Source organism: Vicia villosa, linkage group LG5 (genome assembly GCF_029867415.1).
Source record: "Vicia villosa cultivar HV-30 ecotype Madison, WI linkage group LG5, Vvil1.0, whole genome shotgun sequence".
In the NCBI taxonomy this organism is placed as follows: domain Eukaryota; kingdom Viridiplantae; phylum Streptophyta; class Magnoliopsida; order Fabales; family Fabaceae; genus Vicia; species Vicia villosa.
Window position 1 is genome coordinate 111,824,558 of NC_081184.1, and position 23,321 is coordinate 111,847,878.

Here is a 23,321-nt window from a genome sequence, read left to right on the forward strand (position 1 = left end):
TCCTAGATTCCTTATTTTCCGGACTCTCTTGCTTATCCTAGGCTCGGGTTGTGATTCAATGATTTGAGGAGTGCCTTTAGGTTGTATTTCTACAGTCTAAGAAGATTCTTCTTCACAAGATTCTTTATTCGCGGCCGACTCCGATTCTTTATCCTTGGTGATAAGATTTTCAAAGAATTCCACATCTCGGGATTCTACAATTACATTAGACTCTAAATTTAACAGTCTATATGCCTTACTATTTTCTGCATATCCAACAAAGGCACGTCTTATCCCTCGAGGACCCAACTTGGTTCTCTTAGGATCCATGTTTTTGTAGTAAGCCACGCACCCCCACACTTTAAAGTAATTAATATTCGGCGCTCTGCCTTTCCATGCTTCATATGGAGAAATATCGGTTTTCTTTAAAGGAATTCTGTTGATTATGTGGCAAGCAGATAGTAGGGCCTCACCCCATAAATTGAAAGGTAGTTCAGAATGTATCAACATGGCATTCATCATCTCTTGATATGTTTGATTCTTTCTTTCGGCCATTCCATTTTGTTGCAGTGTGCGAGGTGCCGAACATTCATGTATTATGCCATGTTCTTCACAAAACACATCAAATTTAGTAGAAAAGTATTCACCGCCCCTATCACTCCTAGGAACTTTTATACTTCTACTTAATTGATTTTCCACTTCTGCTTTACAAATCTTAAAGGCATTAAAAGCATCATCTTTATGCTTTAAGAGATATACATGAGTGTATCTAGAGGAATCGTTGATGAATGTAATAAAGTATCTATTTCCTCCGCGTGTTAACATGTCATTAAATTCACACAAATCTGAATGTACAAGATCAAGTAGATTTGTATTTCTTTCAACACTTTTGAAAGGTTTCTTAATCATTTTTTATTTGACACATAATTCACATTTTTTTGAAATCATTTATATCGCATGAAATCAATCCAGATTTATTTAGTCTCTTCATAGAACTAATATCAGAATGTGTTAATCTATTGTGTCATAAAGAAACAAACTCAAGCATGTAAGCAGAATTAGAAATTTTATTAATAATATTGTCGGTAGTACATAGTTTGATCATTCCCTCAACGGAATATCCTTTTCCAACAAACACTCCATTACGAGTCAAAATAAGTTTGCCCAATTCATAAACAGATTTAATACCCGGTTTCCCAATAAATTCCCACTAACAAGATTCCTATTCATGTCGGGGACATGAAGCATATTGACAAGAGTAACTTTCTTTCCAGAAGTGAAGTTGAGTTCGAACGATCCGGTTCCAACAACTTTAGAGCGGACTTCATTTCCCATTTGTACTTCTTGTCCATCATTTGCCTCAGAATAGGTTTTGAATGCAGCCTTATCATAGGAGACATGTACCGTAGCACATGTATCATATCACCAACCTTGAACTTTCCCTTTGATTGCCATAATTCCGCTCACCATAGCAATTATGTCATCATTGGCTCGAACTACATTGATCTCATTTTTTGACTTGTGCCTACAATCTCGAGCATAGTGTCCAGGTTTACCGCACACGTAACATCCATTTTTTGGACCTTTAGGACCGCCAGAATTCTTGAACTTGTTATGTTCCTTCTTTGGTCCAAGATGACTCTTCATGTCATCATGTTTCTTCTTTCCTTTGGTGGTCACAGCATTTGCTTTGGAAAGACCCGCATATTCTGATTTCTCCCTTTCCTTCGATTCCTCCTCGATTCGAAGATGTTTCTGGATTTTCTCCAAGGAGAAGTCCTTAGAACTGTGCAACAATTTTTTCTGTAACCTTTCCAAGAAGGTGGTAATTTTGCAATAATTGCACCAACTTGAAAGGTCTCGGGGATGTCTATTTTTACTGCTTTTATTTTATTCACAAGGACTTGCAATTCATGCACTTAGGGAAGAATGGGCTTAGAGTCTATGAATTTAAAATCAAAATATTTAGAAATTAAGAACTTCTTTGTACCTTCCTCTTCAGCCTTGAATTTGAATTCGAGTGCTTTCCAGATTTTTGTTGCCGATGAATTATCCGTATAGAGGTCATAGAGACGATCAAATAGTGTGTTCAAAATATGTCCACGACATAGCAGTTCGTCCTCCTTACGTTTCATGCGCTCCTTCTTGACTTCTTCAGAATCATTTTTGGTTGGTTCAAGAATTGGTGTTAAGTCGGGATCCAAGACATAATGAACCTTCAAGGCAATCAGTAGGAATGTCATCTTGTCTTGCCATCTGGTGTAGTTAGTTCCATGAAAACGATCCAATTTGACAAGATCTTGGTTCATAACTTTGATGCTTGAAACTGCAGCGTCGGAAGCCATTGAAGAATAAATACTTTTAAGATTGTTAGAAATATCAGAAAGATCAAAAGGATTCAGGCTGAATCGTGAATGGAGTCACTTTCCTTAAAAGTATTTCAATCACTCTCTTAATTGTCTTAGAGTTTGGAAAGCAAGAATACTCAGGATAATGTCAGTCTTACTCGAGTCTGCACAAGATCGGTGAAGAACTCGAATACAAGGAAGAGTGTCTGGAATAATGAAGAGGATTTATGATTTTGTGTGTTTTATTTTGGATTCATAAATGTGTATTTATAGGCCATGCATGTGTTGTTTCATAAATTTGCAACTCTTGATAAAACAACACCTTTTCACCATATATTGTAATGGTTCATCTATAATGACACAAGGCACCCCTTCATGAAATATTGTAAATTTGAATTCAAAAAACAAATTTATGCAACAACCAAAAATCTATTCCCTATTTTTTGTCACATTAGAACACACTATGGTAATTATTGTTTTATAATTTCCAACAAAACCCAGCCCAAATTCAATAGTTATAGGGTTGGTATCACACACTAATACTCAGCCCAAATTCATGCAGCTCCGATTCGAGTAGTTCAAACTCAACTTAATTCAGTGTTTTATGTACACGTGAGTGATGTCTCAAGGAGCCAATTATGTGGGATGAAGTAGACTATGCGGCTAGCTCTAGGAGCTAAAAACAAATTTTTAATCACCGATGGTTCTTTGCCAATTTCAAAATTTGAAGACCTTAATTGAGCTACTTAAACTCAATTTTTGTTCAATTACCTGGACCACTCACTAATAGAAAAAGAGGTATTAGAGTCGGACTTTTTTCGAAGGTACAAGCATAAAAACCGACGCTATATCCGGTTTAGCATTGGTGTGCCAGGGGCAGGCTAAAGGACTCAAGGGAAAAAAATTAGCGTCGGTCAAAAGAGCCTCGTCTAAAATAGCCTTGGTCAGGCCGAGGCTAAACTGAGGTCAACGTTGAAAACCAAACTTTGAAAGTCAACAAAAACATAATTAGCGGGGGTCAACCAATGCTAAAGTCAAACTTTAAAAGTCAACAAAATACAATAGTATGGGCCAGACTCACGTTAAAGTAAAAAATTTAACAAAATACAGTAGTATCGACCAGACTCATGGTAAAGTAAAACTTCAAAAATCAACACAATACAATAGCGTGGGCCTGGTCCATGCTAAAGTCAAACTTCAAAAGTCAACAAAATATAGTAACGTGGGGCCTGTCCCACGCTAAAGTCAAACTTCAAAAGTCAACAAATTTTATTTATCGGGGGGCCACCGACGCTAGAGTCAAACTTCAACATTCAATAGCGTGGGTCTGACTCACACTAAAGTCAATTTCATAAGTCAACAAATCATGTGTAGTGGGGGTTGACTAACACTAATGCCAATCTTCAATAGTCAACAAGTCATGTTTGGTGGTGGTCTTACTTCAAAAGTCTGACTTTCATCATTATATTTTTCCATCACCAATATTTTCCCTTACAGACTAACCTAGATGAGAACATAATACATCTAAAGAAACATACATTTAACAACAAAATTACACAATTAATAAAGAGTAAAATGATTATCAAGTCTTAAGTCATTAGTTATCTCACAATGTAAACTATATACTCCAAGTGTTATAAAATAAAGGTGTTGCATCTGTGATTATATGAACTTACTTTGTCCATCTTCCATTTTAATAATTTAAGCTCCTATTGGAGAGACTTGTTCAATTTCTCACTATAATTTTGTTACTCTGGCAGTGGAGAAAGAATTTGATTTATTATCAATTTCTATTTGAACATACATATGGTGATTCAATCAAGATATTCTAATGCAGAAACAATGCAAGCTTCATCGCACCACAATGCAAGCTTCATTTTACCACAATGGATTGCATTGCGCATGCGAGAATTCTAGAGGAGAAACACACGTTTTTCCTCCCTTTTCTTCATAATTTTCACTAAGTTTTTGTATATTCCTTATATTGGCTTTTTGATCATGTCTTCACATTTTAACATGATTTTTGATCATTCTTCTCCCGAAGTTACCCGAATTTCTTCAAAAAAAATCACGTAATGACGACATGATGAGGTGAAATTTTGTATTTTACACTTTGACACATTTATATATACACAATAGTTCTTCTATTTTGATCTTATTATTGAATGACAAATGTGTATGGTTTATTGTGAGATTGATTTACAAATGACTTATAATTCAAGTTTATTAAAAAATGTCAAATTTAATCTATCTTACAACCAAAGGGTAAACTTGGAGCTTGAAATTCAGGCCTATTATCCGAAGATTGAAATCTAGATCAATTTTATGACAAAAATGGAGTGCCACAATCATGACGTGTTTTTGTTGAAGAATGAACACGTTCGGAGATAGGAATTCGGAGTATAGGAAGAATATTTTGGGACTTTCTTAGCGTGTGTGATCACTGCATGGAGTGTAGAGACCACTACATCTGGTGTCATGAACAATGCTTTTTAATCAATTTTACCAGTCCTATTTATTAGCCCAATTCGTATGGGTGTGATCAAATAAAATAATCCATAATTTATTAAGGGCATTTCTTCTCCCATATTTAGTGGTGAGGAGCCACCCTATATAGATCCAAAGTTACCCTTCATTAATTCGGAAATATATATATATATATATATATATATATATATATATATATATATATATATATATATATATATATATATATATATATATATATATCCGGAAGCACCTATATACACCAATTTCATAAGTTAGACACACTCTCATTTTGTCAAAAATGAGTCCGATAATGCATCTCCATAATAACCTCATATGCACCCCATCCATTTGTAAGTGAGTCACATTCTCATTTTTCCATAAATTAATCAGGAGATGCATATCTGTAACAAAATACAGAAATGTACTTTCATAATCACCTTTAGGCAATAAAATTTAACATTTTTTAAGAAATACATTGATATAATAGGCCATGTGTAATAAGTATACTAATAATAAACTTGTTATCAATTAAACCAAACACTAATGTAATAAGATTAAAAATCCATATATTTAAATCAATCATGAATCCATAGTACTATCAAAATGACAAATTACAAAACCTTAATCCTATTCATAATCCATAATGCAAATACTATCAAATACTACTAAGTATATCAGACCCCCTTGTTCCTTCCTTGCCTCATGTATCACAATGTCGTTCGTGCTTTAGATAGAATGACATCTACAGTGACCCTCTCATAAGTTCCTTCGAGAAAGTCTCTTATCTCAATACCCGCTCATATAATGACCCCTAAAAGATGACATGTATGTAACACATCAAAGACATGATATCCCTTAGTCTGCTCCTCCTCTAATATATCCTGATGAGTTGAACTAGATGGATCTCAGTGATCGTCCGGTTTCATGTAAGATTGTGACACTATGAAACACCATTAGAAGTAGTCGAATGCAATACTCCATTCGCAAAGAGCTTCTAGAATTTGTGTTTCATCTGTTACCAGATGATTATAAAATTCATCATACATCACATCTATATCTATGTAGATCATAGTGGAAGGAGAAAACACGAAGGACTCTTTTGGAATAACCTATATATACCCAAATTGGTGCATAACATGCTCAAGAAGATGTAGATACATCAAATGTAACCCAGAAGCCAACCAGCTGGAGTAGAAAGCTATGCCATCCAAGGGACGCGTTTGATGGTGATCGTCATACAATGTAGATTGTATATCATCTGTTATAGTATGGTCAAGAAACACTTTGAAGGGCTCGGTCCCTTGATTCCTGCTGAGCGGGATGAATGCACAAGCACGTGGATGATCCTCAATGTAGTCATTAACATATGACCATTTGAAGATGTGCGGAAAATGCTGAAGGATCCATCCTGAAAATTTTACCGATGAATTATTAGTAATGGCGTAGCACAAGTGTTATGAAAATGGTATAATAATAGTAAAGGTGCAAATATATTACCATAAACAGTGTGCAACTAGTTGTCATCCGTTTGGTCTTCCAAAGATAACCTTCAGCTAACTTCGAGTACAAATAAACCAAACAAGTGGCCATCCACTTGTAGTCACGGATCTTCTCAAAGTCAATGAAGTATCTGAGGTAAACCATATTGACCTAATAGGTACTTTTGTCCATAAATATGGACGTGCCAAGAAAATTCATGTTGTATGATCTTAATGCACATGCTCTATGGTGAATAAACTATACATTATCACCATCGACCTCCACTGTCGCAGCCAGGTGGTGTACATACAACTTCTCCATAAATGTAAATCTAGCATGAAACACTTTAGTGTCTTCCAACTCTTTCCGTGCATCCTCTAGGCCAACTTCCAAATAGGCCACCATCATCTGCAATGCATCAGGTCTGATTATCATGGAGTGGTATAATAATCTTCCCCTGCTTGGAAGATACAGCAGGGATGGCACATCATCCAGTGTGATGGATATCTCACCATGCATAAGATCAAAAGATGACATCTCAGAATGCCATCTCTCATCGATTGTCGACATTATACCATGGTTAATAATAGTATAATCGATCATGCGTAAATCTCGTAAGCGAGATAATTGCATGACATCATAAAACCATTTCTCCTCAAGCTACTGCAAACTCACCATATTCTTACCATATTTGAGGCATTTTAAAAAATCACAGTACTGCAAAAATACATCATCGTTAGAAATTTTGAATATTATAACACATGTTTTTCAAAGAATAAATACAGATAAATTTTACCTCTCTGTCCCACATGTGCCAAACATCACGGTCTACATATAGAGGCAATAATGAAGTGTCATATGGGCCTCCTCCAAATTCCTCAAGAACAACAACATCGATAGCAGGTGTATTAACCTAAATTGGTGGGTTTTTCGGGAAACAACAGGTGAAACCCGCCTCCAGGAAGACGAATCTGGAGACATCCGAATCCTAGAAGGTTACGCTTCTGCATCAAATGAACTGGCACCATTTGATGGTCGCAAGTAGAGCTGTCAATATGGACTACCCGACCCTAAATGGGCCGGCCCATGCGGGCCTCGGGCTTTTCAGGGCCGGGCCTAAAATACCCATATTTAAATGGGCTCTTGTTTTCCTACCCAGGCCCAGCCCTGTCTGGGCTGCGGGCTACCCGACCCTAAAACGGGTCCGACCCTAAACGGGCCCATTTTGTTTTTAAAAATTATTCTTCCTTTTGTAAGTAACCACCATGCAATGCAATGTAAAAATTAAAATATAAAACAACACATTGACTTAATTCAAACATTATCCAAAATACATCACAAATTATCCAATGTATGTAATGTAACACACAAAATTAAATAACTTGTTCCAATAAGTTTTAAGTTTCAAATATTCAAGATAACAAAATATTCATGATAACATTACATATTTATGATAACACAAAATAACTTTGTTCAAATTTTGACTCGACTCGCAATGTCACTTGAGCTTTCTTCGACGGTATTTGAATGTTCAAATATGTTGGATGCTTGCCCACTTCCAAATCCAACATCTTGCCTAGCATTAACCTCACTATCACTATTAATTTCCATGATTATAGTAGACACAAACTATAATCCCTACATGTAAATCAACACAATAACAACAGCAAGCATCAGTTTTAGATTAATCATAAACATGTCTAACAAGTAACAACATTCAGATTAACACTATAACAACAGCAAGAAAAAGATTCAAATCAACACAAACTATTTTCACTAACATTATTAAATCACTAACAACATATAACAGAGTTTTCACTATAAATCACTAACATTTCATTTCACTAACATAACAATTAACATCATATCACTATCATAATGTAACATAACATAACATTTCATTAACATAACATAACATATTCACTAACATTTCATTAAATCACTAACATTTCATTTCACTAACATAACATACTAACATTACAATTAACAACATATCACTATCATTTCATTTCACTAACATAACATATTCACTAACAGCATATAGCAGCGTATCACTATCATTTCACTAACATAATCCATATTCACAGTTCACAATCAGTTGCAACAGACTCACAAAATCAGTTCCATATTCACGAAATCAGTTTCATAATCAGTTACAACAGACCCACGAAACTCAAGTTCACAATCACTTTCACTAACCTGGAACAAGAGAGAGAGGTGTTGGCTTCTTCAGATCGTGAAAAGTCGGCAGTTGCTTCCTCTCACGAGTCACAATAGTGGTGAACGATAGTGAAATTAGCTTATTAGGTTTTGATTGAGCGTGATACTTGTATAGTAGTAGGCCCCAGGTTGATCATTGAGTTATCCAATTGGGCTGAAGCTTATATTAACTTGGGCAGGGAATCTTGGCCCAATTAATTTTTTTTCTTTTGTTAAGCTTTTTTATGGGTTAGAATTTATAATTATATTTAAAAAAAAATCGGGCTGGCGGGCTACCCGTAGCCCATACAGGCTGGCCCATATTTTTAGGGCTTTTTTCGGGCCGGGCTAAAAAAAGGCCCAGAAGCAAATGGGCTCAAAAATCAGACCCAAGCCCTAATTTTTTTCAGGCCAAATGGGCCGGCCCTTGGGCTTCGGCCCATTTTGACAGCTCTAGTCGCAAAGGTCATGCTTTTTCCCTAAGAACAGATGCATGCATGGATACTCTACCGTGCCTCAATCGTTATTGGTTGTCCTCTATGTTACCTATAATTAAACTAGGCAAATTAGACAAAGTAGAAAAAAAAGTAAAACCTAGACAAGAGACATTCATAATCAAACCAAACAAAGCAAACTGACAAAATACGGAAGTTCATTTTCGTATTCCTAGAAAATCAAAATCGAAACAATACAAAAGTGCACTTTCGTAGTTTTATGTAACTCAAAAAACACAACGTGGCAGAAACACTGGGAAACGAAAATGAGACAAAACACATTTCTCAGTAAACTACCTAACAATAAGTGTAACTGCCTATATATTGACGTATAATACACAAACTAATGTTCCTATTTCGTAATGCATGTAGAGAAAATCAAACGTGAAAAAAACATTAATTGAAAAATTTATTAAATGTGTAGTTGATGTTGAAGCACTTGGATTGATTGAATGTTAATAAGTACTTGATAAACCACTTGAATTGAAGGAGTAGAAATAAAACTTGAATTATTAAAAAAAAAACTTGGTATTAAAGAAGTGACTTTAGAAGAGTGTTGGTGTATTTTGCTAAAAATAAAAAGGTTTAAATGCACTTTTGGTCCCCTATATTGATTTTTTTAACATTTTAGTCCCCCAATAAAAAAAACCCAACTATTAGGTCCCAATATTAAAAAAACTTGAATTTTGCTAGTCCCCGGTCATTTGGCAGATTTTTTTAATGACATGACACCTTATTATATATCCAGTCACTTGCCAACTCATTAAAATTAATTTGTTATTCATTTTTAATTTTTTATTTAATATTTATTTTATCATAAACATTATATTTATTTTGAAGGAATAAAAAATCATTAAAATTAGGTTATAAAGTGGAAGACATCTTCTTAAAGATTAATACTATATTTTTCAGGTAAAATTAAAAAATTAATATTTAAAAATTGAATCAGAAAAAACCCAATTTTTCACTGTCTTCTTCTTTTGAGTTTCTCGCCCCCATTTTGAAACCCTAGCAATAATTTCATTGATTCTTCTCAAATTGCAGGTCATGATGAACATGCCAATATAAATATTGATCTAAGCGTTTCGATTCCATCATTGATTCTTTGTAAAGTTGTTGCTATTAAATTCATTGTTGACCCAGAAACTGATGAGGTTTTTGCTATAACGAAGCTTTTGCCTTTAAGAAATTCATAACTTAGTTACAATGAAGAAAGTGTTGGTGGTGATGATGGTTTGGAAAATTCTGAAAAACCTACACCTTTTGCTAAGACATTGACTAAATCTGATACAAACAATGATGAAGGGTTTTTTGTTACGAGATACTGTGCTGAAACAATCTTTCTGCGACTGGATTATGCGGCTGAACCGCATGTTCAGACGGTGGTGGCGAAGGATGTTCACGGCGAGCTTTGGAAGTTTAGGCATACTTATAGAGGGATACAGTGTATGTTAGATATTTGGTATGATAATCCTGGATATCTTCAAGAATCGTGTTCGTTCACTTTCCGAACAAAGTATTTCGACCCTATACTTGTCTGGGTTCACGAAATCTTTGCGGGGATAATTCTTGAAGAATCAATCTGTTTCTGACAATGGAGAACAGATCAGAATGTAGAGGAAGTATATAATTTCGTATATCAAATCGAGACCAAAAGACTCCTTATATAGGAGACCAATAATAGAAACGAACAGACACACCTTTTCGGAAACAGATATGTCTGTTGGAACGGGTGCAACTATTCAAACGAATCGTTATGTCCGTTGGGAACGGGTGCAACTATTCAAACGAAACGTTATGCCCGTTTCTATTATTCATATTCAATTACGCGTTTGGCTCGACGAGCGTGCACTCCGCACTACCCTAACTCGTTTCAAACTTAACGCATAATTGCATTGGCCTATAGTAAATCACATTACTACCAAAATGCATTGATGATACTAAAATCACCAACAAACTCCCCCCATTTTAGTATAATCCTTGATTTACTTTACAGGTATAACGATCAAACAAATGCATAGAAGAAAATGTCTTACGATTGAATTTTCATCTTAGTACAAATACACATTCCAAATATTCGAAAATCGGGGTGTCATAATGATTGAACCCGTCAATCCATTTGAATATCTAAAGATATAGTACACATATGTTTCTTACAATTCTCTACTATTCATACTTGACACTTTACAAGCCATGTGTCCTTATCCATTAATAAGCATATAGGAAGCCAAGTCCAAGCTTCTTGAAGCGGCAAAACTTCATGCTCACATAGGTGATCCTTTTAATCTTGCACCTGCATTAGCAATTTTTCAAAAGAACCATTAAGAAGATATACTTCAACCTAGCCATCACTTGCAGGTCTGAGCACATACCTTGGGAAGATAAACACAATTGCTCCAATCTTTAACTATGATCTTTCCACATTGAATTCTGCTTCTAACGTTGTATTAGAAGGGAATTGGGTATATCATAACTAATAGATTTAAATGGACTTTAATCCCATCCCAATTACCGACTTCTTCACTAAGTCTCTTGCTAACCCCTTCGTCAAGTGGTCAGCTAAGTTTCGTTGCGACCGAACAAACTCAATAGATATCACCCCATTCATGATTAATTCCCTAATCATACTATGTTTAATACCCAAATGTCTAGACTTTCCATTGTATATTTGACTATATGCTTTAGCCAGTGTGGCACTACTATCACAACGGATAGAAATTGGTGATATCGGTTTAGGCCATATCGGAATCTCATATACCAAGTTCCTTAGCCATTCTGCTTCTTTACCAGCAACAGCTAATGCTACAAACTCAGATTCCATTGTGGAACTAGTTATACATGTTTGCTTCTTGGAAGGCCATGAGATGGCACCTCCCCCAAGCAAAAACACCCATCCACTTGTAGAAAATGAATCTTCAACATTATTTATCCAACTAGCATCTGAATAACCCTCTAACACCGAAGGAAATCCCATATATGACAATCCATAATTCATAGTACCCTTCAAGTACTTGAATACCCTAGTTATCGCATGCCAATGATGTTTACTAGGATTACTAGTAAATCTGCTCAACTTTCCAACCGCATAAGCAATATCCGGTCTAGTGCTAATCATAGCATACATCAAAGAGCCTATAGCTTTTGAATATTCGAGTTGATCCACAGGTTTACCTGTATTTGGCATAAGCTTTTCTCCCGGATCCATGGGAGTACTTACTGGAGAATAACTTTCACAATTTGAACTTCTTAAGTATTTTCTCAATGTAATGAGATTGCATAATTACAATCCCCTTATTTTCTCTTTCAAAATAACTAACTAAACAGTACATTAGTTCAGTGGTGTTGTTTCATTCACCAGCAGTTCCTTTGGACTTTATGTTCCTCATTTGATTTCGAACCGAAGCAACCTTTTGTTTTATTTTTTTTCCGTTTATTGTTGCAAAGCAAATAATACATTTCCGTTGAAATTATATAGGAAATGATGTAATGTTATAGTTGGTTTTTTCCATATACATGCAAATGGCGTGAAAAAATCTTATTGCCATGAATAATGACGTAAACTACATTATTCGTAGCCCATCTCGTAAAAGTGACAGGAAAATGTTTTTTAATTTTTTTTTATGAACGCACTGGAGTATGTTGTTAAACAAGGTGATTGACTGAGAAATATAGCATATTTAATGTTCATTCATACCATTGATATTCCAATTATATTGATTAATTACTATAAAAAAAAAACTCATAATATCAATAATGATACTCTGATACCAACCGTTAGTAAATTCCATGTTTAGAATCTTGATATCATAATTTATACGGTATTATAGTTTTTATGAAAATAATAAGAACGTACCCGGGTTCATGATAGTGATTCTTCTTCTTGGTGCTTCCTCCAGCCATGATTATCAGAAAATACTTTGTTCGTTTGTTAGATATTTGGTATGATAATCCTGGATATCTTCAAGAATCGTGTTCGTTCACTTTCCGAACAAAGTATTTCGACCCTATACTTGTCTGGGTTCACGAAATCTTTGCGGGGATAATTCTTGAAGAATCAATCTGTTTCTGACAATGGAGAACAGATCAGAATGTAGAGGAAGTATATAATTTCGTATATCAAATCGAGACCAAAAGACTCCTTATATAGGAGACCAATAATAGAAACGAACAGACACACCTTTTCGGAAACAGTTATGTCTGTTGGAACGGGTGCAACTATTCAAACGAATCGTTATGTCCGTTGGGAACGGGTGCAACTATTCAAACGAAACGTTATGCCCGTTTCTATTATTCATATTCAATTACGCGCTTGGCTCGACGAGCGTGCACTCCGCACTACCCTAACTCGTTTCAAACTTAACGCATAATTGCATTGGCCTATAGTAAATCACATTACTACCAAAATGCATTGATGATACTAAAATCACCAACAGTGTAGGCACTTAAACGAAGAAGAAGATGGAGAGAAATTCAAACAAAGAAGAAGATGGAGCATTGAATATGTTTTAATTTTAATGATTTTTTATTCCTTCAAAATAAATATAATGTTTTTGATAAAATAAATATTAAATAACAAATTAAAAATGAATAACAAATTAATTTTAATGAGTTGACAAGTGACTGGACATATAATGAGATGTCATGTCATTAAAAAATCTGCCAAATGATCGGGGACAAACAAAAATTCACATTTTTTGCCAAATGACCGGGGATAAACAAAAATTCACATTTTTTTTATAGGGGAATGCTAACGGGACACTGGTTAAGGATCATTAAATACATCATTTAAGTTCATTAACATTATTTAAAACAGGGAAGTTATTAAAAATGTTATTTAATATCAAAATAATTCAAATATTTTAACCTATAAAAAAATCAATTGAGACGTTACACATAATATTACTTTCCATTTTCATTTTCTGTTGCTTCTACAAATATGATTTTCCATGCCTAATACTATTTAAATGTTCACTTTTAAGTGCCTCATTGCATCAAGTACATGTTGTTCACATTTTTAGAATTTGTTCTATTTTTTTTTGGAATCTATTTGTTTATTTATTTTTTAATATGATGTGTTTCTATTTGTTTACTTTTTAAAACATAATTTACTATTTTTTTTAAAAAAATTATGTTATTTGTATTATTCTTTGACACTTACAATAAAATTTTATAACTTATTTTTATACTATTTTTATTTGTAGATCATAAACATCACAATAGATGTAGTTAATATAAAAAAATTTAATTTGAATGAATGTCCAATAAAAAAAGTTTCTTTAGAGAATGATTATTCAAAAATAATTATTTATCGTAATATTTTATTTCTAGTAAAATATATGCATATTGAAATGATAATATTGAAATGAGTTATAATATTTAAATCTCATAATATCATTTACTTTCAATAAATGAATAAATTAATTTGATGGACTTAATAATTAGGTATATTTAGTTATTATTATTTTTCAAATGAATAAAAATGTGATTAATGATCATTTATTACCTCTTATCCAGTGCCCGTGCCCCGGGGGCACTGGTTAGCAGCACCCTTTTTTATATTGGGGACCTAATAGTTGAGTTTTTCTATTGGGGATTAAAATGTTAAAAAAATTAATATAGGAAGATCAAAAGTAAATTTAAGCCATAAAAAATGGATAAGATTTGTGATAAATGGATTATGTAAGTACTATCCAAATGAGGGTTTCAGCGTTAGAATCGAGAGAAAATAAAAAAATATTATAAAAATAAGGGAAAAGCTAACATGTGCCCAAGGGCACAAGTTAATAAGATATTTATAGAATTTTTTTTGGAACGCGTGCATTCAATGTATCGAAATTTTAAATATGACTTTATTGCATTTAATTATATTTAACTTTTTCCAATTATAGTATCCTTAACATGTGCCCTAAGGGCACGGGTACATGTTAGCATGACTCTAAAAATAAAATAATAATTTTGGATGGTTCTAAAAATAAAATAATAATTTTGGATGGTTCATATCCTCATTAATATCATTTATTATACTTACTAGGTCAAATAGTAGATCTAGACTAATGACCCAAGACTCCTTTAAATTAGACAATTTCTCATCCTATCTTCATACATTCTTATAGAACCTGCATGAAATTTTCTCATCCTATCTTCATACATTGTTATAGAAGCTGCATGAAATTCCTAAAATGCTCTCTGTTATTGAATATGCAACTCCAAGCGTACCAAAAGTTATGTTTAATAAAAATTTCTTGAAATAGAAATTATTTATTATTTCTATAAATATAAATATTATTATTTACTATAGTTATTATTATTTTTTATAATAATTATTTTTTTGATCAATATACGTTTCACATAATAATAATAATAATAATAATAATAATAATAATAATAGTTATATTCTTGACTAATATATAATTCATATAGACTAATTATCATATAATATAATTATAGACTATTATAATATAATTATAATTAGAATTATTAGAATTATTTCTTTTAAAAAAATAATTGTTTGTAATATATAGACTAATAATTTAACACTTATTTCACCTAATTTTTAGCTTGGAAAAACAATTATATTTTAAGTTTTATATATTAAATAATTCATTTTTAGAAAAAAATAAATATAAAACCATGATTTAAAATAATATAATTTATTATATATATAAAAACCATGATTTAAAATATTATAATTTAGTATAAAAAAATATTGAATTAAAATAAATAAAATATTATTATTTTTAGTGTATTTTAAGATATTTTCTTTTACATAATTATATTACTAAAACATACCATTCTAGACCATTTTTGTTTTAATACTAAAATATTAATATAATAATGTAGAAAATAGTTATTATAGAAAATAATAATATATGAATTATATATTATTCAAGAAAATAATTATAATTATAATTATTTTATGTGAATTATATATTAGTTAAAAATAATTATTATATAAAATAATAATGATTATAGTAAATAATAAATAATATTTATATTTATAAAAATTTCTATTATTTTTATTTATCTAATTTTATTTTGAAAATTGACACAAATATATTTTCGGAATAAATTCTGACAAAATAATATTTTGTATGTTCAGAGATGCATCCTCAAGTTCATCCAAAAATATTTTTGAATTTTCAAAAATTTATCCCATAGAATGAGAAATTGTCTTAAAATAAAAACTAATGGACCCAAGACCACTTATAAGAATTTAGATAAACTTGTACTACAATTAAAACATAAATAAAATTTTAATGAATAAAGTTTTCTAGCCAAAAGGATTTTTTTTCTAATTCTCTTTGGGCAACTTTGCTAATTCTCTAGCCAAATGTGTACTTCCTTATATTTTAGCAATATGTAGTATTCCTATATTAGTTTCACAAAAATAAATAACGTGTGACTCACTTATTAAAAGGTGTTGTGTGAAATAAAATTTATCCGAAAATATATTTCCAAATTTCAAAAATACTTTTGATTAATCACCATGGTGCGTGATCAATTTAAGGTTAAGAAAAATAATGCCCGTTTACTAATCCAAAGAACTATGAACCGAAAAAAGAAATTCCCAAACACGTTCCAGGGGTGGCCCTGAGCACGGGCTTGTGGGGCGGAAGTCCAGACCCTATAATTTTAGGGGCATCAATTTTTTTCTTACTCCTATATATATATTAAAAGAGAATTTTCTATTATAAAAATACTTGCTAGAATTTTTTTATAAAAAAAATACTGGTTAACAAAATTATAAGAGCACTACAAAGTTAAAATTAATAAAATTATAAGAGCACTACAAAGTTAAAATTAATAAAAGAATGCTTAAATGCACTTTTGGTCCTTGTAAGTTAGCGAGTTTTTTATTTTCGTCCATGCAAGTTTTTTTTTTGGTTTGAGTCCCTATATTTCTCTTTCGCATTCGTTTTAGTCCCTAAAATCAAAATTGCAGGAAAATTCGCAGGAAAATCCACAGGAAACCTGCAGATATTGGCTATAAGGACTAAACCTCAAGTAAAAAGTAAGATATAGGGACTCAAACAAACAAAAAACTTACAGAGACGAAAATCAAAAACTCGCTAACTTACAGAGAGCAAAAGTGTATTTAAGCCATAAAAGAATGTAATTTCTCATAAATAAAGTATAAAGAAGAATAAAATCAATTAATTTCTCTAAAATATTATCAATTAATTTATCCATAATTTTAGCAACTACAACGTTTAATTGAGGCACTAGAATTAAAATAATGATATAGAAAATATTTTATATTATTGATCCCAAAATTAAGAGTGAAGTACTACTTCAACTCGCTGAACAAGATAATGATCTCAAAATTAAGAGTGAAGTCGAATCTTTAGCAACTCATAAAATTGGAAACTTTGAATTTTTAGTAGCTATGATTATTTGATAGCTGAATCTTGAGTCAGCTGAGTCTTTTCGAAATCATGATTTCTTATATGTTGTAGATCAAACAATAGACTCACTTGATAGAAGATTTAAGCAGTATAGCACATATGCAAATATTTTTTTGGATTTTTGTTTAGTATTGAAAGGCTAAGATCATTAATTTTGTTTGAAGAACCGAAACTTATTAAAGAAGTGTTAACAGTTGAATCAAAATTAAGTTATACAATATTAAGTTCTTTAAAGACTTTTAATTGCTTTCCTAATACATGCATATATTATAGAGGAATACCGACTACTCTTGTCAGTGTTGCATCTGCTGAAAGAAATTTTTCTAAATTAAAATTATTAAAATCTTATTTGAGATCTACTATATCACAAGATAGATTAAATAGCCTTGCGTTAATTTCAATTGAAAATAATTTTTTAAAGAACCTTGATTATGAACAAATTATTAACGATTTTGCAACAAAAAATTGTAAGAGAGTAATATTTAATTAATTTTTAAGGTTTGGTCAATTTTTTTATAGGAAAAAAGACCGGATCAAGAAGAAGAGTAAGTCTCTTTATAGTGGTTTATGTTTTGATGTAGTATAAACATTGATTCAAAGATCTATATTTCTATTTTTTTTGGACAATGTCAAATAAAAATGTATTTTTTATCTAATTATTTCTTTTATCCTTATGTATTTATTATTAAAAAAAATTAGGAGCACCACTCTTTTGATTCGTCCCAGGCACCAAAATTCAAAGAACCGGCCCTGCACCGTCCCATAAATAATTCTAGGCTAAATTACAGTTTTGGTCCCTCTGTTTTGGGTTTTTCACGATTTTGGTCCCCCTATTTTCTTTTTAAACAGTTTTGGTCCCTCATCCCAATTTTGATGCAAGTGTTCATGCACTGTTCATGTACGGACATGTACTGTTCATGGACAAAATTAGAATGGGGGACCAAAACTGTTTAAAAAGAAAATAGGAGACCAAAATCGTGAAGAACCTAAAACAGGAGGACCAAAACTGTAATTTAGCCATAATTCTATTAAAAACAGGAAAAGTAGAAATGTAGAAGTCTCTATGAGTTTCTAGAACGTTCAAAGCAAGGGAATCCATTCATTCATAAACACCTTCCAGACTTAGCGTCCAACAATAGTACATGCTAAGTTGTTACAGAATCAATCTTTGGAAGGATGTCGATAGTACCCATCAACGAAGGCCAAGGAAACGCTTCCAACTCCAACTCCAACTCCTCTCTGAACTTATGGGATCCAAATTCCATGTTACAGTGGGACCCTTTCATGGATTTTCACCTCCCACTCTCTTCTCCCTTTTCCAATTTCTTCCCTGACTTCGGCTTCGGATCATCCGTAAACACCCGTCTGGATTGGAAAGAAACACCCAGAGCTCACATATGGAAGATCGTGCTTCCTGGTTTCACCAACGAAGACGTGCTGGTCGAGCTCCAAGACGAGAGGATGCTTCAGGTTAGTGTTGAGAGTGGGAATTTCATGAGCAGGTTCAAGATTCCTGATGATGGTAACCTTCATCAGCTTAAAGCTAATATGATTAATGGCGTTCTTGTTGTCACTGTTCCTAAACTTGAACAATCCGTTGGTTCTGGAGCAGGCAGGAACATTAGAGTCGTTGAAATTGAAGGCACCGACTAATTAATAATTATGTGTTTCTTCAGTTTGTTTCCTTAACACTAAGTAGTACTATGGTTATGTATCTCTGTTTCTTTATGTAGATTTATAAGAGTGTTATCTGCTACCATGCTATATGTTATGGTATTAACTATTATGAACGCATATATTGTATCTATAGATCTTAATAAACATTAATTAGTTATATTGATAACCTAAAAAATGTACTCTTATTCAATTAGAGAAATGGTACTTGAACAATCTAAATTGGTGTGAAATCACTAATCAGACATTTAATTTAATGATAAGATGCATTTTACCAACCCATTTAATGCATCACTGGAAGAACCGTTCATAGCCAATCTAATCTCTTGCTTCAATTCAGTTGCTCTTTTCGTCAATTCTTCCCCTTCTTGATTCACCATAAGTCTTCTAACCATTTTTTCAATCTCATCTCTTTCCATGACATTACACCAATTCAAACCTACCTTCCAAACATGGCTTAGCAATCTAGCATTTACCCTCTGATCTCCAAAATAAGGATGACAAATAATTGGTACTCCTTCACACAAACTCTCCAATGTTGAGTTCCAACCACAGTGACTCCAAAAACCTCCAACAGCTTCATGTGCCAAAACCTCTTGTTGAGGTGCCCATTTCACAATACAACCCCTCTCTGTTACACCTAATTTAACATCTTCCGACAACGATGCTAACCATTCCGAAACATCGCTGACAGTCTCCGGTCGAATAACCCAAAGGAAATTTTGCCCGCTGTTCGCTAATCCGCAAGCCATTTCAGTTAGCTCTTTCTCCTCCCAACTAGCAATGCTTCCCAAGCTTACATATAACACTGATTTTCTTGGTTTGTTGTTTAGCCAAGATATACAGTGATCACTTTCTGGCAGAATGCTAATATTATTGGACTTATTGGCAATCATGTGTAGAGGACCTATGGGGAAGAGATTAACATTGTATTGTTGCTGGAGTTGAATTAGTGACGAGTCTTCTAAGCCTTCCACAGTGTTGAAAATAACAGCTAATGGTGTTATTGAAAGTGTTTTAGATATGATATGTATAAAATCATGTGGATTTGTTAAATTGAAAATAGGTAGATCTTTGAATCGCAGCAGCTCCAGTTCTGGTACCAAATCCAATGACTTGGAATCTGTCAATGTCATACATCATACTACATGTTAATCAGTCTCCTTCGTCTAAAAATAAATAAATTTCGAGGTCTCATGTGAAGTTATGTTTTGGGTTATAAGGCAATGTAAAGTGTTAAGCTATACTCATGAATTTATTATGGACTGCGAAACAACAGTAAGATGAATTAAGGAGTGCTAGTAACACTTTTTAACACTCTTTCTAACATTCACTTTTTTATTGGTTGAAATATGAGTTGGTCTCTCAATTTAGAAATAGATTTCATATAAAGTGATAGGGGCCACATATATTTCAACCATAACACATAAAGATATATTTTAAGTTATTTTTTAATTAAAAAAAAAGAATAAATAAATAATAAAATTATTAAAAATAAAAATAATATACATTTAATAATTTAAAATCAAACTTTCTCTGCACTTATACTTAATTAAATTGATATTTTTGTCATGTCTGATTATTTACATGTCAATGTCTTGTTTCTTTATTTTATCTATAATTTTTTTTGTGCTTAGGTCAGACCCGACCCCGTTGCATTTAGATAAGATGGATTAGAAATGACTTTTCAAAACAATGATTTCAAAAATGTTATTTGTGAAATAAAAAAACATGAAGTTAAAATAATATCCAACCTTATTTAAACAATAAATTCAAAAATGTAATTTGTGAAAAAAAAAACATGAAGTTAAAATAATATACAACCTTGCAAGGGAAGGTACCCTTTGTTTTGTAGGTGAGCACACACATGATAAGTGAGAAAATTAGTAGCACTAGTGGTTCGAAAGATAATACTTGGTAGCTTTAACTCCTTGGCCAAAGAATCGATGAAATGAAAAAATCCATCATAGATGATACAAGCAATCTTTTCATCATGCTTTTTTAATTTGGCCATATGATGAATTAATGTCTCCTTAAGTGGAGATACACAATTGGTACTTAGAGTTGAAGCGATATCTATAAAATTCTTAGATGTGATTTGGGTATTGGATAAACCATCAAAGAAGGGTAGAAAATTGAAATTAGGGTGATTAGAAGGATTAGGTGAGTTGAAATGGGTGTGTGCTATGGTGATGAAGAAGCCTTTTGAATGAAGGACTGTGGCTAGTTGAAGCATAGGAGTCATGTGGCCATGGAATGGTGGGGGTATTAGAACCAAATGGGGTCCATTTAGATTTTCCATTAATCTTTGGGTAAGAGATTTGTGGGTCATTGGTTACCTGCAGTGGGACCCCTTTATATAAATTTCTATGGTATTTCATCCATACCCTTTTGACATTATTGACTAAAAAAAAGTCATAAATTATTTGCTAAAAAGTAAAATAAATATATTTTATATATTATTGGTTTGAACCATCAATATAATTTTTTAAATTATTAATATGTCTTTAGTTTAATATGTAAATTATGGAAATATAATGAATTGGTCATATTTTATATAAAATCTTTCATTTTAATTTTTATTATTAAAAAAAGTATGTATTAAATGGATGAATTTATAAATATATTTAAAATTAAAATTGTTGACCTCATATATTTTATTATATTATAATAATTAAATTAATGATAGTTTATGGCTTATTTATTACCTACTATATAAAATAGTATCATTCTAATTAAAGTGAATTACAAGTGTCTTTTTTACAACAATAATCTTCCTTTTTCAAAAAAAAAAAATCCAAAATGAAAAACATTTGATTATATTTATAAAGTTTTATAATTAAATTAATGAAAATAACTTTTTAAAACTAGTTTATAACTTATTTATAATATCTTTAACAGTATATATATATATATATATATATATATATATATATATATATATATATATATATATATATATATATATATATATATATATATATATATATATATGAAAAATTATGTTTTGGTGTAGTGTAAATTTTCAAAAAGATACTTAAAGATAATAAGTAAAAGTTGGTTAAGTGAAAATTGGTTATCTTAATTTTAAATAAAAATAACTTCTATCTCACACTATTATAATTCATAATTTTTCAATTTTTTTAATTTTCTTCACTTTTTAAAACCGTTAATAAATAATATCTTTTTATTTTACTTGTATGTGCGAATTAAAAAAAGCGACGGGTACGTAAGTGCCCGTCTAAACACTGGTATGATGTAAAAGTAATATATTTTAATTAACTTGAATTACAAGTGCCTCTTTTACTCTAATAACCCTCTTTTCAAAAAAAAAAAAAAAACAATTTTCCATTTTTTTTCTTTGTCCCTATGGTTCAAAAATAAAGCCCGAATGACAATATGAAATAATAAAATTTCGAAGAGCGCCGCGATGCGAAAAATACAAGCGTCTAAACGTTTGAAATAGACACAGAATCACCATTAAATTTAATTTATTCTTAAAAAATGGAAATAACCATAAAACCATAAGAAAAGAGGATAAGATGATCATCACAATTAAATATGAGTTCGAGAATCAGTTATGCAAGGGGAATGTGTTAGACACCCCACACATATGTTGTATTCAACGGAAATATCCTAATAGACAAGGGTTAAGTGTTTGCATTGTTTATTATTTATTTATTTATTTATTAAAAAAGAGATTATTTACAAAGAGGGTAAAACGGGAAAATGTTTTTTTATTATTATGCTCGCCAAAATTTCAAAACCCCGTGTTTACGTAACTCCAGGTGTAATGAGGAATTTAGAGCACGTAGTTCGTTTAAAAAAGTTGGTCTGTTGAGTAATTTTAGTTTATGAAAAAGTTGTTTTGACTTGCACAAGGGGAAAAAATTGATTTGACGCACAAGGACAAAAAGAACTAATTTCATGCGTTGAGTTGATTTTAAGGTGTTTTAGATTGAATGATCGAATGATGCAGCCTACGCCAATAATTCAGCTCAGAAAAGTGTGGATGTACATCCATCGGTCAAATTTGTTTGCAAAAAGTTAATTAGATTTGATTATAAAAAGTGTTTTGGATTATGTACAAGATTTTATTCAATTAATCTAATTAATTAAAAAAAGGCATTTTTTTGTAGCTTTTGTATTTTTATTATTTTTTGTTTTTTTAACAATAATTAAATGAAATGAAATATGTTTTCGATTTTTAAAGAATAATAACTAAAATAGAAAAACTAAACTAAATTACCTAA

The 23,321-nt window shown here is 31.8% G+C and overlaps 2 protein-coding genes across 2 annotated transcripts; one reads left to right on the forward strand and one right to left on the reverse strand.

The window, feature by feature from the left end:
* Nucleotides 1–18,430: 18,430 nt before the first annotated feature.
* Nucleotides 18,431–19,228, forward strand: LOC131607055 (17.5 kDa class I heat shock protein-like). Its single transcript, XM_058879103.1, has one exon. The coding sequence runs from the start codon at nt 18,571–18,573 to the stop codon at nt 19,045–19,047; it is 477 nt and encodes a 158-aa protein (XP_058735086.1). The 5' UTR covers nt 18,431–18,570; the 3' UTR covers nt 19,048–19,228.
* Nucleotides 19,229–19,256: 28 nt separating this feature from the next.
* On the reverse strand, nt 19,257–21,370 carry LOC131605173 (UDP-glycosyltransferase 76E1-like). The gene is made up of 2 exons (XM_058877563.1): nt 20,893–21,370; nt 19,257–20,191 (listed from the first exon to the last, which is right to left on the reverse strand). Exons 1-2 carry the CDS (start codon nt 21,368–21,370, stop codon nt 19,317–19,319), a joined length of 1,353 nt encoding a protein of 450 aa, XP_058733546.1. The 3' UTR covers nt 19,257–19,316.
* Between the last annotated feature and the right edge of the window lie 1,951 nt (nt 21,371–23,321).

Coding starts and splice junctions, on each gene's coding strand:
- LOC131607055 (XM_058879103.1), top strand. CDS start 18,571: ATGTCGATAGTACCCATCAACGAAGGCCAAGGAAACGCTTCCAACTCC.
- LOC131605173 (XM_058877563.1), bottom strand. CDS start 21,370: ATGGAAAATCTAAATGGACCCCATTTGGTTCTAATACCCCCACCATTC. Junction 20,192..20,892: donor AGGGTACCTTCCCTTGCAAG/GTTGTATATTAT, acceptor TGACATTGACAG/ATTCCAAGTCATTGGATTTG.